General features: G+C 48.7%; 1 protein-coding gene across 7 annotated transcripts in view; it reads left to right on the top strand.

Moving 5' to 3' along the window:
- The window catches only part of GRK5 (G protein-coupled receptor kinase 5), a 231,478-nt gene that overhangs the window by 142,325 nt on the left and 70,949 nt on the right, over positions 1–18,204 (top strand). For 6 of the 7 annotated variants that reach the window (XM_060404747.1, XM_042238657.2, XM_060404748.1 and 3 more), the window contains exon 3: positions 17,245–17,357. The exons of the other annotated variant lie outside the window; for it this stretch is intronic. In XM_060404747.1, coding sequence (XP_060260730.1) covers positions 17,245–17,357 — 113 coding nt within the window. The remainder of the gene's footprint in view (positions 1–17,244; positions 17,358–18,204) is intronic. 7 annotated transcript variants of the gene reach the window in all.

Genomic DNA, 18,204 nt, shown 5'->3' on the forward strand with positions numbered 1-18,204 from the left:
TGCACTCTATGAGAATTCATGTCTAAAGTCCCAACTCCACCCTCGCTGTAACTCAGCTAAGAGACATCTGGATTGAGACTCTGCCTTTCTGTGTTGCTTTCTGCTGAAGCAGTATACCTCTCTCCTGTTTCTTGTCTATAATGTCGGTACCAGGTGAACTCTATGTGCCTGCGAATATGTGCATCTCTTCCCAGCCTAGCCCCTCTGGGGTCTGGGGCCAAGCTAAGCAAAGGTGACTTGAAGGGAAGAGTTGACATGGCTGCACATTTAAATATCAAAGACCTGGATTGGGTACCAGTGGGCTGAGCCCTCCACAGGCTGTTTCTTGGGGAAACAGAGTTCGGGTGTGTTGCACAGCTGGTCTTGTAGAAGCTGTGATGAGGCAGCTGGTGGAATTGGACTTTTATCTGAGAGAGGCCCCCAGGAGCACAGAATAACTACTAACAAACATTTGCCCTCCCTGTCCCAGGAATGACAAACCTGGAAAGTGTACTAAAAAGCAGAGATATCACTTTGCCTACAAAGGTCCTTAGAGTCAAAGCTATGTTTTTACCAGTAGTCATGTACAGATATGAGAGTTGGACCATAAAGAAGGCTAAGCACCAAGGAACTGATGCCTTTGAACTGTGATACTGGAGAAGACTCTTGAGAATCCCTTGGACAGCAAGGAGATCAAACCAGTCAATCCTAAAGGAAATCAACCCTGAATATTCACTGGAAGGACTGTTGCTGAAGCTGAAGCTCCAATACTTTGGCCACCTGATGTGAAGAACTGACTCATTGGAAAAGACCCTGATGCTGGGAAAGACTGAGGGTGGGAGGAGAAGGGGACAACAGAGGATGAGATGGTTAGATAGCATCACCGACTCAATGGACATGAATTTGAACAAATTCCAGGAGATAGTGGAAGACAGAGGAGCCTGGCATACTGTGGTCCATGGGGTCGCAAAGAGTCAGACATGACTTAATGACTGAACACAACAATCCCAGGAATAAGGACAAACAGGCAGATATTAGAGAAAGACAGGTTTGGTCTCCAAATAAGAATGACCCTTAACATGGTACTGGTAAAGAGTACTGGACACCTTGTAGGTGAAGTGCTTCCTGTTCCCAGAAGTACACAAGCTGATGTTGGCTAAGCCCCTGATGGGGATCGTATGGAGAGGATGTGGGGTGTCTTTGGACCTCGAGACATCAGGACTTCAGAGAGACCATCGTTGCCTCTACCTTCCCAGGCATTTGCTTCTCAAGCCACTTTCAGCTGGCACAGCTGTGCACTTCACTGGGCCTTGGCCATGGGCCCAGGAAGAAGCAGGGCCGCCTCTGCATGGAGCCTGCTGTTTGCCTTGGCTCCTGCCTGACCAGCCGCTTCCTGGCCCTGCCCTCCTGCGGCTTTTGCTTCATTAGCTCATCACTCCAGGTAAAGCCAGGCCCTGGGGCCCCGGATGGCACAATGGGCACAGCCTCTGAGGCTTCAGAGCCCCCATGCCTCCCTGCTGTCCTCCTGGGCGGGCTAGAGCAGCCCACAGTAAAGGTGAGTCAGGCATGGTCATTCAGGCTCAAACAGGAAAAGCTCTCAGGATAGACTGAGGCACGGAGGTGGGGGGTGTCATAGCTTTGGGACCCTGCAGCAAACTGGCAGGGCTGAGATGGCAGCCAGGGACCCTGGCCCCGGGGCATCGCTGTTCCCTGGCCTTCGGGAAGTGCTGCCATTTAACTCCTGCCTGCTCTGGCCACAAGTGCAAGGACAGTAGCCAGGTGGGCTCAAAGACCTCAACAGCCGTGAACTCTGCATGGGGCTCTGATGCAGGAAAAAGTCCTCTTCGATGTCTGCATCATCACCACTCCCGCCCCCCAGGCATTGGCTTGTGGACCACCAAGCTGGAAGGCAGGGACATTTATGCTTTCCTAGTTTATCAGCTTCATTTTGTAAAAGGGGAAACTGAGGTCCAGAGAGCAGACTAATGGGTCTGGAATCATACAGGCATCAGAGGAGAAGCCAGAGGCAGAGTCTGGTCCCCTGGCCCCAGCCCCATGGGTCCGACTGAGCTCTCTGGAAGGCATTTGGGCCCACCTCGCTCCTGGGTCTGCCATGGGCCCACCACAACTGTGGCAGATGGCCTGGCCCAGCCGGGGCACTCAGAGCCTCGCACACCTCACGGGTTCTTCTGTTAATCTTAGATGGAAGCCCTGCTAGGAACAGCTCTTCATCATCCAGTCTTTTCAGGGAGACCTGCATTTCTGGCAGATCAACCACTCGTGGTGGGAGGGGGTCGAGGGAGTGTGGGCCCAGGATTTTTACTCCCTCGCTTGGAGGAGGCTTATGGCCTCGACTTCACATTGTTCATCTGTTTCATTTTACAGTCATTTGTTTTACATATACACCTGTGCTCTTGCTTGGCCAGGCACTGTTCCAGTTGCTGGGGATCAAATGATGAACTAGTCCTTGGAAACTCCTGGGGAGCTTTAAAAACTAGTGACGCCATCTCCTGAGATTTGATCCAGTTGACCTGGGTGTGGCCTGTGTACTTCAATTTCTAAAGTCGCTTGTATCCACATGGAAATTTCTTTTCCAGGAGGAGAAAAGCTTGTAGAAGGGATGTGGCTCTAAGAGGATGGTTGTGAGCAGAACATGAGTGAAGGCAGGCCCCGGTCAGCAGGCACAGAGCAGCATTCACGCTCCGCCGGGCTTTCCCAGGCACCGCACCCCAGTGGGCATGGTGTGACTCCTGGGAGGCTCTGCTGCTGGCCCGACACGGTTCTGAGCACCCACGTGGAGCCCAGACCCTGCGCCCCAAGGCAGGCGTCTGGGGGTCACATCTCCTTTGCTTGCCAGGGACTTCCTAATCTCAGATCATGCAGCCATGTTTTTTGAAAACTTGTTTTATCCTCATTTGTAAATATTTAAAATCTAAAGAAATAGAAACAGCCACAGGTCACACACATCAGTTGTCTCCTTTGTGCAGGGTGTTTTTAGGAGCCTCCACTGCTGATGAACCAAATGCCCTTTCTGCTGATGCCTGGTGGTTGGCATGCTTTTCCCTTGAGGCAGTCTTACCGTCACAGAGTAGGGGGCTTTCAGCCTGGGAGAGGGCTCAGGGTCCAGTGTTTCAGGCTACTGATTTAGAGATGGCCAGGTTTTCCCTGGTGGCTCAGATGTTAAAGAATCCCTGTGTGTGCTTAGTTGCTCAGTTATCTCCAACTCTTTGTGACCCCATGGACTGTAGCCTGCCAGGCTTCTGTGTCCATGGGGATTTTCCAGGCAAGAATACTGGAGTGGGTTGCCATGCCTTCCTCCAGGAGATCTTCCCAACCCAGGAATCGAACCCAGGTCTCCCACACTACAGGCAGATTCTTTACTGTCTGAGCCACCAGATGGTAAAGAATCCACCTGCAATGCAGGAGACCTGGTTTGATCTCTGGGTCAGGAAGATCCCCTGGAGAAGGAAAAGGCTACTCAATCCAGTATTCTTGCCTGGAGAATTCCATGGACAGAGGAGCCTGGCTGGCTGCAGCCCATGGCGTTACAAGAGCTGGACACAACTGAACAACTAACACTTTCAGCTTTTCAGGAAGAAAGCCAAGCGTGGACCCCAGGTCCCAAATCTGTTCCCAGCTCTTCCCCCATGCTGGGCATCCAAGTCACGGCCACACAGTATCTGTGCCCCCCTGGCCATTCCCCAGGCCCACCTCCGCCACTCTACTGCTCTACTTACCCACCCAATTCTTCCTCTCATTCTCATTGCAAGGAAGTATCTAAACTCTCTGCTTTTCTTGGCTGCAAGGATAAGGGAGAGGTCACTGCATGACTCTAGGGCCCCATCATCACCCAGGGGGCCCTGCAGTGACAATGGCGGCTTGGCGTCCTGTTCAACTCAGCCCTCAGCCCTTCCCCAGGCTCTAGGTTCCTCCTGGGCTTTGACTGCAGCCAGTGGATTCAGAGCAGAGGTGGGGCTGGTTGGGCTGCCGCACCAGGGCCCCCCAAAACACACTTCAGCCCCCTCCCACTCCTTCTTCTTTCACAAATCCTCAGCGCAGACCCTCTTTTCCTCCTCCTTCCCCCACCCCATATTCCCTCCCTTCCCCCACCTGGCAGCCCAGACCCCAAACACCCGACTCAGTGGTGGGTTTCACGTGCGACTTTTCCGGGTGTCGCTAACTTTGTAAAACTCAGGCTTAATAGTTTTGGTCCTCCAGAGACATGTGACAAGTACAAGACATTCAGTAGAACTCGAAACCAAAACGAGGGTGACAGAAAGTGCAGGAAGATGGGGCTGGGTTTGGGTGTGTTTGTGTAATGTGCCATATGTCATTTTTTATTCACATAAAAACATCTTTCTTGAAGCAATAGGAACCCACTCGGCTGTTGCTAACCAAATACCAAATGTTTCCTTTTTCCTCTCCTGCTTCTTCCAAGAGGCGGGCTGTGAAGAACTGCCGTTATCCGTGATGCTATCTTGCCTTTCAAACGTCAGACAGCCTTTTCCTCAGAGCAAACGCCCGATTGTTTTCCCAGCGTTGGCAGGAATTTTTGAAAGAAAGCTGTTTATCATCTTAGACCTGGAGGGCGGGGCTCGAGGCCTCGGTCTGATCCAGACTCCTCCAGTCTGTTTTCCTCAATTGCCTAGGGACCTACTGGGACCCTTGCCCCCAACAAGAAAAAAACCAGAACAATAAAACCTGGTATTTCAGTAAAATGGTGTTTAATAAAATGAAAGGAAACAGAAAGAGAGGAACAAAACGTCCAGTTGATAGAGAGATGGCTCCAGGAATTACTTTTGGACGCCCCCCCCCCCCCTAACCCCAACTCCCCTCCATGTACAATAAACATGTGGTTTCATTTCCAAGGGCTCCGGTGTTAGCATTCCCATTTCCTCAGGAAGCTCTCTTGCTCTTACTTCTGAAATGGAACGTGCATTTTCTTTGGCCCAAGTTCAAGGAGTGCCTGGGGCAACAACAAACACAATCCCAAGCTGGTTTTGGGGTCGACGCCCCCTCCCACCCCAGCTTCTCCTTGCTCCCCATCCTCTCGGGACTGAGGCTACCTCAGGAGGGAGGGGTGGCGGCCTCCCTTGCTTAGGTCTGTAGCCACGAGGGGAGCCATGCAGTCCCACAGCCTGAGTTCTGGCTTTCAGTTGGGAAAATCTGGTGACCCTCCAAGAATCCACATACCACAGGCTCTTAATTAAGAAAGTATGTTCCCATCTCATGTCACTCGAAAAGAATGAAAACAGTGACAGCATTTATTTATCTTCACTATCAATATCATTCCTGTTTCTAAGTCCACTGGGGGTCGTGAGTCTTGCACGAATTGACTGTGGGTTGTGAGATTTTAACGCCATCCATGTGCTGAGGGGACACGTGTGGCTTCTCTCTGAGAGAGAGGCTTGGAGGAGGGGGAGAAGGGCTGCAAAGCCCTGGCCCCTGCCTTTCCCGGGGCTCAGCAACGTCAGGAGGAGTGGCTGGGTTTGCCATCTCTGGTGCTAATGCAGAGTCAGCCCCGCTTTCCCTGGCTGCATCTCAGTTCCCTTCTGAATCTTCCTAGTCTTGTAGAGGAGAGGTGATATCCCTTCTGAATCTTCCTAGTCTTGTAGAGGAGAGGTGATATCCGAAAGGCTACCATTTGTGTTGTTGTTGTTTAGTTGCTATGTTATGTCCAACTCTTTTGTGACCCTGTGGACTATAGGCCTCCAGCCTCCTCTCACCATGGGATTTCCCAGGCAAGAATACTGGAGGGGGTTGTCGTTTCCTTCTCTGGGGGATCTTCCTGACCCAGGGATCAAACCCATGTCTCCTGCATCAGCTTGCAGATTCTTTACCGCTAAGCCACCTAGGAAGGCCTACCATTTGTGCAGGGCCTGCGATATGCTGAGAATGGCCTGGACACTCAGTGTGTTGTTTATCCTCTGACTGCCGTGTGATGTTCTGACTGCCCGTGTGATGCAAGGGGTACTGGGCCTGAGGTTCAGGGACGTGCCTAAGACAGGATAGCACGTTAGTCCATTTGGGCAGAATGCCACAGCCTGGGTGAATTATAAACAACAGGGTTTTGTTTGTTTGTTTATTGTGGATTTTTTCCGGGAGGCCATAAGGCTTGAAGGATTTAATTCCCAGACCAGGGACTGAACCTGGGCCCTTGGCAGTAAAAGCATGGAGTCCCAACCCCTGGATCACCAGGGAATTCCCATAAACATAAGTTTATTTCTCACAGTTCTGGAGGCTGGAAGTCCAGGTGCCAGTTCATAAACGACATCTTCTTGCTGTGACCTCACAGGGAAGACACGGTGAGGGAGCTCTCCAGGGCCTTTTCTAAAAGGGCACGAATCCCGTTCATGAGGGCTCCACCCTCATGACCTAGTTACCTCCCAGGTCTCACCTCCTAATACCATCACCCTGGGCATTAGGTTTCTTTATATGAATAGGGAGAAGGGACACATTTAGTCCCTGGAGAAGGAAATGGCCACCCACTCCAGTATTCTTGCCTGGAGAATTCCATGGACAAGAGGAGCCTGGTGGGCTACAGTCCATGGGGTCTCAAAGAGTCAGACACGACTGAGCAACTAAAACACCACCACCACCACCACATGTCGTCTCTAGCCGGGGTCCTTCACAGTGGGCCTGAGGTGTGGGTACCATCAACGGCTTACTGTGAGAACAGGCTGGGAGACACAAGGGGCTCTGAGCAAACACCCACACATCCCAAAGTGGTGGTGAGCATGGGGCCTCTTGTCTTGGTGTGCCCTCTGTTGGTTGATAACTTGGTAAGAGTCATGCCCGACTTTTGAGGTAGGCTTGGCTCTGCCTAAAACCTAGGACATATGTGTTGCAAATCTGTATGCATGTGTTGGCATGCTTGCACATGTGTTCTCAGACAGTGACCTTCATCACCAAATAAATTTACCGGCTGAACCCCTCAGTTAACACTGCTGACTTGTGTCTCTTTGTGTCTCACTTCTATCCCCAAGCAGCCTATTACTTCCTGTCCATTTTCTTTTTCCTTTCTTTCTTTCTTCTTCTTCTTCTTCTTCTTCTTCTTTTTTTTTTTTTGGTGGAGGGTAGGGCTGTGCTGCCTGGCATGTGGAAACTTAGTTCCTCAACCAGGGATTGAACCTGTGCCCCTTGCATTGGAAGGTTGGGGTTTTTACCACACTGGACTGCCAGGGAAGAACCTATCCATTTTCTTTAAGTCATTCTCTCTCTCTTTTTAAATTGGAAGCATAATTGTTTTATAATATTGTGTTAGTTTCAGGTATACAACAAAGTGGTTCAGTTACATATATATTTTCAGATTATATTGTATTCCATGGGCTTCCCTTGGAAATGAACAGAGATCATTCTGTCGTTTTTGAGATTGTACCCAAGTACTGCATTTCAGACTCTTTTGTTGACCATGATGGCTACTCCATTTCTTCTAAGGGATTCTTGCCCACAGTAGTAGATATTCACCCATTTCTGCCCCTTTCAGTTCACTGATTCCCAAAATGTTGATGTTCACTCTTACCACTCCTGTTTGACCGCTTCCAATTTACCTTGATTCATGGACCTAACATTCCAGGTTCCTAGGCAATATTGTTCTTTACAGCATCAGACTTTACTTTCACCACCACACACACATCCACAGCCGGGTGTTGTTTCCACTTCGACTCAGCCTCTTCATTCCTTCTGGAGCTGTTTCTTCATTCTCCAGTAGCATATTGGGCACCTACTGACCTGGGGAGTTCATCTTTTAGTGTCATATCTTTTTGCCTTTTCATACTGTTCATGGCATTCTCAAGGCAAGAATACTGAAGTGGTTTGCCATTCTCTTCTCTAGTGGACCACATTTTGTCAGAACTCTCCACCATGACCCATCTGTCTTGGGTGGCCCTATGTGGCATGGCTCATAGTTTCATTGAGTTAGACAAGGCTGTGATCCATGTGATCTGTTTGGTTAGTTTTCTGTGATTGTGGTTTTCATTCAACAGTTCTATGAAGAACTACAAGACCTTTCAGAACTAACACCAAAAAAAGATGTCCTTTTCATCATAGGGGACTGGAATGCAAAAGTAGGAAGTCAAGAGATTCCTGGAGTAACATGCAAATTTGGCCTTGGAGTACAATATGAAGCAGGGCAAAGGCCAGCAGGGTTTTGCCAAGAGAATGCACTGGTCATAGCAGATGGCTTCTTCCAACAACACAAGAGAAGACTCTACACATGGACATGACCAGATGGTCAATACCGAAACCAGATTGATTATATTCTATGCAGCTGAAGATGGAGAAGCTCTATACAGTCAGCAAAAACAAGACCAGGAGCTGACTGCTGCTCAGATCATGAACTCCTTATTGCCAAATTCAGACTTGAAGAAAGTAGGGAAAACCACTAAGCCATTCAGGTATGACCTAAGTCAAATCCCTTATGATTATACAGTGGAAGTGACAAATAGATTCAAGGGATTAGATCTGATAGACTGCCTGAAGAACTGTGGATGGAGGTTCATAACATTGTACAGGAGGCAGTGATCAAAATCATCCCCACAAAAATGCAAAAAGGCAAAATTGTTGTCTGAGGAGGCCTTACAAATAGCTGAGAAGAAAAGAGAAGCTGAAGGCAAAGGAGAAAAGGAAAGATATACCCATCTGAATGCAGAGTTACAAAGAATAGCAAGGAGAGATGAGAAAGCCTTCCTAAGTGATGAATGCAAAAAAAAAAGGAAAACAATGGGATGAAAAAGACTAGAGAGCTCTTCAAGAAAATTAGAGATACCACAGGTGCAAAGATGGGCACAATAAAGGACAGAAACAGTATGGACCTAACAAAAGCAGAAGACATTAGGAAGAGGTGGCAAGAATACACAGAAGAACTATACAAAAAAGATCTTCATGACCCAGATAACCACAATGGTGTGATCACTCACCTAGAACCAGACATCCTGGAATATGAAGTCAAGTGGGCCCTAGGAAGCATCACTACAAACAAAGCTAGTAGAGGTGATGAAATTCCAGTTGAGCTATTTCAAATCCTGAAAGATGATGCTGTGAAAGTGCTGCACTCAATATGCCAGCAAATTTGGAAAACTCAGCAGTGGCCATGGGATTGGAAAAGATCAGTTTTCATTCCAATCCCAAAGAAAGGCAATGCCAAAGAATGTTCAAATTACTGCACAATTGCACTCAACTCATGCTAGCAAAGTAAGGCTCAAAATTCTCCAAGTGAGGCTTCAACAGTACATGAACCAAGAACTTCCAGATATTCAAGCTAGATTTAGAAAAGGCAGAGAAACCAGAGATCAAATTGCCAACATCCGTTGGATCATAGAAAAAGCAAGAGAATTTCAGATAAACATCTACTTCTGCTTCACTGACTATGCTAAAGCCTTTGACTGTGTGGATCACAACAAACTGTGGAAAATTGTTGAAGAGATGGGAATACCAGACCACCTTACCTCCCTCCTGGGAAACCTGTATGCAGGCCAAGAAGCAATAGTTAGAACCGGACATGGAACAATAGACGTTTCAAAATTGGGAAAGGAGTACGTCAAGGCTGTACATTGTCACCCTGCTTATTTAACTTGTATGCAGAGTACATCATGCAAAATTTTGGGCTGGATGAAGCACAAGCTGGAATCAAGATTGCGGGGAGGAGTATCAGTAACTTCAGATATACAGATGACACCATCCTTATGGCACAAAGTGAAGAGAGACTAAAGAGCCTCTTGATGAAGGTAAAAGAAGAGAGTGAGAAAGCTGTCTTAAAACTCAGCATTCAAAAAACTAAGATCATGGCATCCGGTCCCATCACTTCATGGCAAATAGATGGGGAAACAATGGAAACAGTGAGAGTCTTTATTTTCTTGGACTCCAGAATCACTGCAGATGGTGACTGTAGCCATGAAATTAAAAGATGCTTGCTCCTTGGAAGAAAAGTTATGACCAACCAGGACAACATATTAAAAAGCAGAGACATTACTTTGCTGACAAAAGTCCATATAGCCAAAGCTATGGTTTTTTTTCCATAGTCATGTATGGGTGTCAGAGTTGGACCATAAAGAAAGCTGAGCACCAAAGAACTGATGCTTTTGAACTGTGATGTTGGAGAAGACTCTTGAGAATCCTTTAAACTGCAAGGAGATCAAGGAAAGTCAGTCCTAAAGGAAATCAATCTGGAGTATTCATTGGAAGGACTGATGCCAACACTGAAGCTCCAATACTTTGGCCACCTGATGTGAAGAACCAGCTCATTGGAAAAGACCCTGATGCTGGGAAAGATTGAAGGCAGGAGGAGAAGGGAACAACAGAGGATGAGATGGTTTGATGGCATCACCAACTCAATGAACATGAGTTTGAGCAAGCTCCAGGGGATGGTGAAGGACAGGGAATCCTGGTGTGCTGCAGTCCATGGGGTCACTAAGAGTCAGACACGACTGAGCAACTGAACCACAACAGCAAGAACAACAACAGGCTCCCCTGGTGGCTCAGTGGTACAGAGTCTGCCTGCCAGTGCAGGAGACACAGGAGATACAGTATCAATCCCAGGGGCAACCCACTCCAGTATTCTAGCCTGGTAAATCCCATGGACAGAGGAGCCTGATGGGCCATAGTCCATGCAGTCACAAAGTGTTGGATATGACTTAGCAACTAAACCACCACCACCACCACCACCCCGAAATTTAGACATCTTTTGATTATACCTCCTGGGACTCAGGAACCTTCAAACAAGTTACCTAACCTCTTTAACTTCCGCATCTTGGCTCTTCTGAATACTGTTGAAATGAACATGGAAATTCAAATTCCTCTTTGAAATACTGATTTTAATTTTTTTGGATAAATAGCCAGCAGTGGAATTCCTGGATCATATTCATTTTTGGAGGAACCTCCATGTACTTTAAGCCATTCTTGAAAATTCCCTGCAGTGGTCGCAGACCTAGCCCTGCATTTTTGCCATAACACGCTTGTCTTAGCCATGCAGTGTGGCTTCTCCCTGTGCCTCCTCCTAGCCTCTGGCCCTGTTTTTCTGACTTTGACCACCTCCTTCCCCAGCACTCAGCCTCTCTCCTGTGCTTAACTATTGGCACTGCCTTTGGCAAGCCCTGTCCCTCTCATTCCCATGCTCCAGTGAGCCCTCCCATGGGCACCACCCATGAAACTCACCTAAGTCAGGAGAGCTATGTGTGTGCCCCTCAGCTGGGATGTTTCCCATAGCCATGCCCTGCAGCTTTGTTCACAGCTGAGCAGTGACCAGCCCTACTTGTGATCTTTCCTCCGTCCTGCCTCAGCAGGACAGGTAAGCAAACTGCTCGAACAAAGACAAAGCCTGGGGGAGGGGAGCCTCCTTTAAGGGGTGCCCTGACAGGCTCCAGTATGCAGTGCCCAGAAGGGGCTCAGCCAGGGTCTGTGAACTTGCTAAGAGGACAGTGGTTCTGTCCGAGGCCCCTTTGGCAGGAATTCAGTGTGCTGCAGGACGGAGCGGCACCCCTGTCTTCCCCGGCCAGCTATGGGCATGCTTGGGAGGTGTCAAGCCCTTGAAGAAACAAACGACACATGTGGTTTCCTTAAAGTCAGTTCAGTTGGGCTTCTCACCAAAGTAGGATCTCGCAACCGCACAGGCTGCACCCTCCCTGCCCAAAGGCCAGGGCTTGAACCACGGGTGGGAATGGCTCCCAAACCAGCGACCTCTTCTGTAAATGTCTCAGACTCGCTGCTCCCTCCCCATTTTTGTCCACCTTCCCATGCATTGCACTTGAATTCATTTGTGCTCATTAGAATCACTGAGGCTTCCGTGGGATGGGGAATCCATCCAGTCTCCTTGGCCTTGGCATCCAGCTCTTTCCTGTCTGAACCCAGCCTGCCTTTCCAGCACATCCCCCACCCCCCACCCTCCTGTGTGCTGGTGGGCCTCAGCCCTCCCTGGTACAGTCTGCCCCTTGACCTAGGGCACTATAAGTTCAGAGCTTAGAATGGGCTTTCTGGACCCTGCTTCAATTTTCTATGTCCACCAGACCAATGCTACAACAGCCAAGGTCAAATGTCACATCACAAAGACCACACCCCTAATCTTGGTCTTAGCTGATGGCCAGCTGTTAACCCCAAGCCTGCTTCTGGATCTTTAACCCGCCAGTGGGTATGAGGTGTGTCTCCTCCCATCCACTCATCCACACCATCCACCCCCACCGGGTGTTCAGTTCAATAAGAGTATATGAAAATTGAAGGAACCTTCTGGTATCATAAAGCAGGAAAACTTGGAAGAGAGTTTGTTGAATGAAGGAAGGACCCAAAGAATAGGCTGGAATGATTAGATGATTGTTGAATACTTTGGGGGCCGGGAGCCCGATGCCTGTCATATCTTACATAACAACAGGCTCTTTCTGTCTTGGAGGGAAAGATCAATGAGCAATGTAGCCAAAAGCAGAATTTTCATGTTCAGAAAAGCTGGTGTGTGCCTGCCTGTGTGCTCAGCATTCCAGGGCCTCCCAGTCTAAGAAAGAGATTCAGAGGCCAGAGAGATCCCTGCCCTTCTGTGCGGGGAACTCCTCCCCACCAAACCCCCCAGGACACCCTTGGGAGAAGGGCTGTGGGCATTTCTACAACATGCCCAGCTTCCACAGAAACTGACTAGGAAGGATCCGCTCAGAAGATCTATCGATATCACAGAGCAACCTGTGCCTTAAACTGCAGTCTCCTCTGACTTTCTGGAAGTGACCTGCCCCTTGGACTTTCTCTTGACGCATTAAGAACTTTGATCCACACCTCTTCCTGTCGCCTCGATCAACCCTCAGATTCCTATTCTTTGTTTTGTGGCCTCCTTCTCTGTCTCTAAAGGAACTGCAGCCTTTGCCCTTCGATCTTAGTGGTGGTTGCACTTCCTCAGAGGACAGGTCCGTTTATCTTTATTTCAAGTTAAGGAAACATCCCAGTAGATGCTTGCTAATCTTCTTCTTTCTTCCTGGGCTCCCGGCACATGGCTTTCTTGCCTGGGATTCTCTGTACAGCTGGGAGAGGCACAGTCAGAACTAAGGTGCTGACAGCTTGTGTTGGAATCACATGGTGTTTACTGTGCTATGAGTTTACAGCATCCTTGTTTCCATACTGACAGCACACGCCATATGGAGAGAGAAAACCCTGTCAGATGAACCCTTGAGGAATCGCAGTGTGGTGCATGAAATCTCATAATTGCTTTCGGAGATGGGGAGGGCCTCTCGCTTGAATCGCATCAGCGATGGGGGCGCTCCCTGCCATAATTGAATAAAATGGAGCTTGACATGAGGTAATTTACTTTGTTCTGTGTTGGTGCTGGGGAAGCTCAGCTGATCGGGCAAGGACGGGAAAGTTTATTTTCTCCCCTTGGGGGATCAGGCTGAGAGGGAGGCAGTGAGAATGCAGGCTGTGTCCGCAGGGCATGGTGTTAACATGTGCAGGCCCCAGACCAGTCACCTACAGGGTGACCAGACTCCAACCCAGACTCCCTCCTGTCACTGATGATGACCTGACATTTTATTACTGTCACTTGGGATCTTGTCTGCTCACCCAAACACACTCCACCTTTCCAACGGAATCCAAGATCCCTGAGGTCTGGGATCGTGTCCCATTCCCCCCACCCTTTATGCTCTCCGATCCTGCCACACACCAAGGTGGGTTAAATGTTGTTGGAGTGGCTATTCCCAAACCATCTGTGCATGGAAAGGTAGGCTGAGTGAGGCAACAATTCAAGGCTAGTTTCAGCCCCCAAACCACTTGAGGAGGGGCCCAGGGGGAGACTTGCAAGATGTCTCATCTATGTTCATCAACGTATGTACTCAAGAGAGAATGGGAAGGTTGTAAGTGCCTTCTGAACATGGTATACTGAGAACTGGTGTAGTGAAAGTGTCAGTCGTGTCTGATTGTTTGCAACCCCATGAACTGTGGCCCACCAGGCTCCTCTCTCTATGTAATTCTGCAGGCAAGGATACTGGAGTGGGTCGCCAGTTCCTTCTCCAGGGGATTTTCCCAACCCAGGGATGGAACTTAGGTCTCCCGCATTGCAGGCAGATTCTTTACTGTCTGAGCCACCAGGAAAGCCCCAAAGAGCCAGTAGCTTCCTTCAGAAAGTTCTTACCCTCAGGCAGTTTACCCAGGAAAGGAGAAGTGGGTGAGGAAACTCACCAGCCCTAGTCACTTGCTCTTTTGGTTTATTGTTGTTTAGTCGCTAAGTTGTGTCCAACTCTTTTGTGACCCCATGTACTATGTAGCTCTCCAGGCTCCCCTGTCCAGGCGAGAATACTAGAATGGGTTGCCATTTCCTTCTCCAGGGGATCTTCCTGACCCAGGAGACAAAAACCCAAGAACACTGGCTTAAGCAATAGGTGGATAAGGGTGCAGGTGGAGAGCAGGCCTCAGTCAGTTGCCTTTGGGGTCTCCCATGATATTTGCAGCTCCAGGCTTCTCTTTCTTACTCAACTCTTTCTCCTGTGTTGGCTTCACTCTCTGTGGGCTCTCGCTGCCTGGTGGGAAAGACAGTTGTGTTGGCTCCTGACTGACTATTCGTAAGACCTTGTCATCCCAGAGGGGTACGTGTTTCTTTTCTGGAAGTTCTAGCAAAATCCCTGGAAGGACTTCCAAGGCCCCCTGGGTCATGTGCCCTGATACAGGACTCAGATTGGCTGGGACCGAGTCCTGTGCTCCTCCCTGAAGCTCCCTGAAGTCATTCCCTGAGAACCATGGGCTGGAGTTTTACAGACTCGGGGAAGGAGGTTCCACAAAGGAAGGGAGAATTCTTGCCTGGAGAATCCCGAGGACAGAGGAGCCTAGTGGGCTGCCATCTATGGGGTCGCACAGAGTTGGACACGACTGAAGCCTGCTTATTTAACTTATATGCAGAGTACATCATGAGAAACGCTGGGTTGGAAGAAGCACAAGCTGGAATCAAGATTGCTGGGAGAAATATCAATAACCTCAGATATGCAGATGATACCACCCTTATGGCAGAAAGTGAAGAGGAGCTAAAAAGCCTCTTGATGAAAGTGAAAGAGGAGAGTGAAAAAGTTGGCTTAAAGCTCAACATTCAGAAAACGAAGATCATGGCATCTGGTCCCATCACTTCATGGGAAATAGATGGGGAAACAGTAGAAACAGTGTCAGACTTTATTTTTGGGGGCTCCAAAATCACTGCAGCTGGTGACTGCAGCCATGAAATTAAAAGACACTTACTCCTTGGAAGGAAAGTTATGACCAACCTAGACAGCATATTGAAAAGCAGAGACATTACTTTGCCAACAAAGGTCTGTCTAGTCAAGGCTATGGTTTTTCCAGTGCTCATGTATGGATGTGAGAGTTGGACTGTGAAGAAGGCTGAGCACCGAAGATTTGATGCTTTTGAACTGTGGTGTTGGAGAAGACTCTTGAGAGTCCCTTGGACTGCAAGGAGATCCAACCAGTCCATTCTGAAGGAGATCACCCCTGGGGTTTCTTTGGAAGGAATGATGCTAAAGCTGAAACTCCAGTACTTTGGCCACCTCATGCAAAGAGTCCACTCATTGGAAAAGACTCTGATGCTGGGAGGGATTGGGGGCAGAAGGAGAAGGGGATGACAGACGATGAGATGGCTGGATGGCATCACTGACTCGATGGATGTGAGTCTGAGTGAACTCCGGGAGTTGGTGATGGACAGGGAGGCCTGGTGTGCTGCGATTCATGGGGTCGCAAAGAGTGGGACACGACTGAGCAGCTGAACTGAACTGAACTGAACTGAAGCAACTTAGCAGCAGCAGCAGCAGCATGCTGGTCCTAAGAGATAGGTGTGATTATCGTTCCCAGTTTACAGATGAGGAAACTGAGGGATAAAGTGTCAGGTCATCTGCCCCAGGGCACACAGGCAGTGAATTGTGAGGCTGGGATGTGAACCTGGGTTTAGCTTCAGAGCCCTTACTCACAGCCACAGATCTCCCTGCAAGTAATGGCTGTACCTCCTGTGGATAAACTCTTTGGGTATGAAAGTGAGTGGGCGTGATGGTTTTCTTCCCATCGTCTTGTTGTGTTTCATATCAACCAGGGAAACCCCCTCTAAAGGGATGATTGTCCTGGTTCCTCCTCTGCACTTGGCAAGGATCTAGTCTTTCCTTTCTCCTGGATAGCTCTCCTGACGAGGTCTACCTCACTCTCTTCCTGCTTTCTCTACAGAGTCACCTGACTTTTCCTCTTGCAGCTGTAGAATCAAGGGGCTCACTTTCAGTGCTCTAGGGGATCCAAGGCAAGGTGTCTCAGCAAGACCTTGGAGCATCTTTCTGGCCAGAGAAAGCCTCTTGCAGAGTCATTGCAGAAAGAGCCAGAAGGGACCCTCCCATCTTCCCTCCAATGAGCATCTTCATTTTACAGAGGAAGACTAAAGCCCAGAGATGCTAGATGTGTTGCTTGCAGTCACACAGCAAGTCACTGACTAGAACCCTGGTCTCCAGGCCTCTGGCTTTGAGTCTTACACTGTCTTTCTTCTTCAGAATTCTCTTGGCTACTCAATAGCTGAAGACTGGTCACTTCCTGCCTCTGTGCCTCTAGCTCCTTAGCTGGAAAATGCAGGGTTTTCACAATGTGAAGCACTCTAAGACTGGGCTTTGCTTCAGTTGGGCAAATAGCTATTTTTTTTTTTTAAACTGTGTTCATTAGAATGTTTTGAATTATAAGTCGTTTTAAAAGTTTTTCAAATTGTCCTAAGCAATGCTCATAAATAAGCTTTTCAGATGTGGTTTGGGCTGCAGGTTGCAGGCATAGTGTGACCCAGATTCATGACTTCACGAGAGCACCTACTCATAATTTTCCCAGCTCTGACCTCTTCAAGTGAACATCATCCTCACAGCAGCTCGTTGTACAGTATCAAGATCTCTGCAGCAGACCCTGGCCTCACACCCATGTACCCCAGCACCAGAGGGAAAGAGGCTTAGTGTGCCCAGGCAACATCTGTGGCTCATGTGGGTTTTAGTGGCTTGGGGTGCATGCTCGGCACCCTTATCCAGTCACTGTAACCAAGGAATGTGACATGCTAATCAGCCAGCTAGGGACTCAGTCATAGTGCCAGGAACTGCTAGCATCTTCACACAGAATTCAGGGCATTGAACAGGGAGTGGATGGAGAGTAGAGGCGAGGTATTAACTGGCCCCCTTTTCTACCCTGACCTTGACCCTCTGAGTCTGCAGAGCCTGGAGATGAGTAAGAGGTCCTGAGATGAGGATCCAGACACGGGTTGATGGCTCTGCCTGGCCTTCTCTGGGTCTTACTGTATTCTTCTTTTCTTTTCTCCAGACCGAGATTACTGTAGTTTATGTGACAAACAGCCAATCGGGAGGCTGCTTTTCCGGCAGTTCTGCGAAACCAGACCTGGGCTAGAGTCTTACATTCAGTTCCTGGACTCAGTGGTAAGTCTCTGCTCCTGAGTTGGGAGCTTTTGGTTCTCTGTGATCAGCAATGGTTTTCATCCAGGGGAAAAGATAAAGACCTTGTGACTTAGATGGATGAAGAATAACCTTGTCACTTAAGAAGCTGCCAGTGCAGACTTTGAGAATGCAGACTTGTCTCCAGGTCATCACCCACTATGTTTGTCTGTACACTTGTTTACCATCTGCTTGTTCACAGCTCCCTGGGGCCAGGACCCTGGGCTTGCAGTTCACTCCTGCCTGGCACTAGGCCTGGCCCATACAGCACTCAATATTTGTGGGAGGAACATGTGTTGACTATTTCAAAGCGATCTGTCAGCTGCTGGCTGCACTGTCTGCTGGCATACCCAGACACGACTGCCACCATGGGGTCTTCCTTCAGATGTACTGGTCACTCATTTGTTCAACAAATGCTGTATTAGCCATTAAAAAGAAGGCAGTAATGCCATGTGCAGCCACAGGGATGGACCTAGAGATTATCGTGCTAAGTGAAGAAAGTCAGAGAAAGACAAATACCATATAATACCCCTTATATGTGGAATCTAAAAGGAAAAAAAAGATATGAATGAACTTATTTACAAAACAGAAGTATACTCATGGACATAGAAAACAAACTTCAGTTCAGTTCAGTCGCTCAGTGGTGTCTGACTCCTTGCGACCCCATGAATTACAGCATGCCAGGCCTCCCCGTCCATCACTAACTCCCGGAGTTCACTCAGACTCACGTCCATCGAGTCAGTGGTGCCATCCAGCCATCTCATCCACTGTCGTCCCCTTCTCCCGCCCCTAATCCCTCCCAGCATCAGAGTCTTTTCCAATGAGTGGACTC

This window comes from Ovis aries, chromosome 22, assembly GCF_016772045.2.
Source record: "Ovis aries strain OAR_USU_Benz2616 breed Rambouillet chromosome 22, ARS-UI_Ramb_v3.0, whole genome shotgun sequence".
NCBI lineage: Eukaryota > Metazoa > Chordata > Mammalia > Artiodactyla > Bovidae > Ovis > Ovis aries.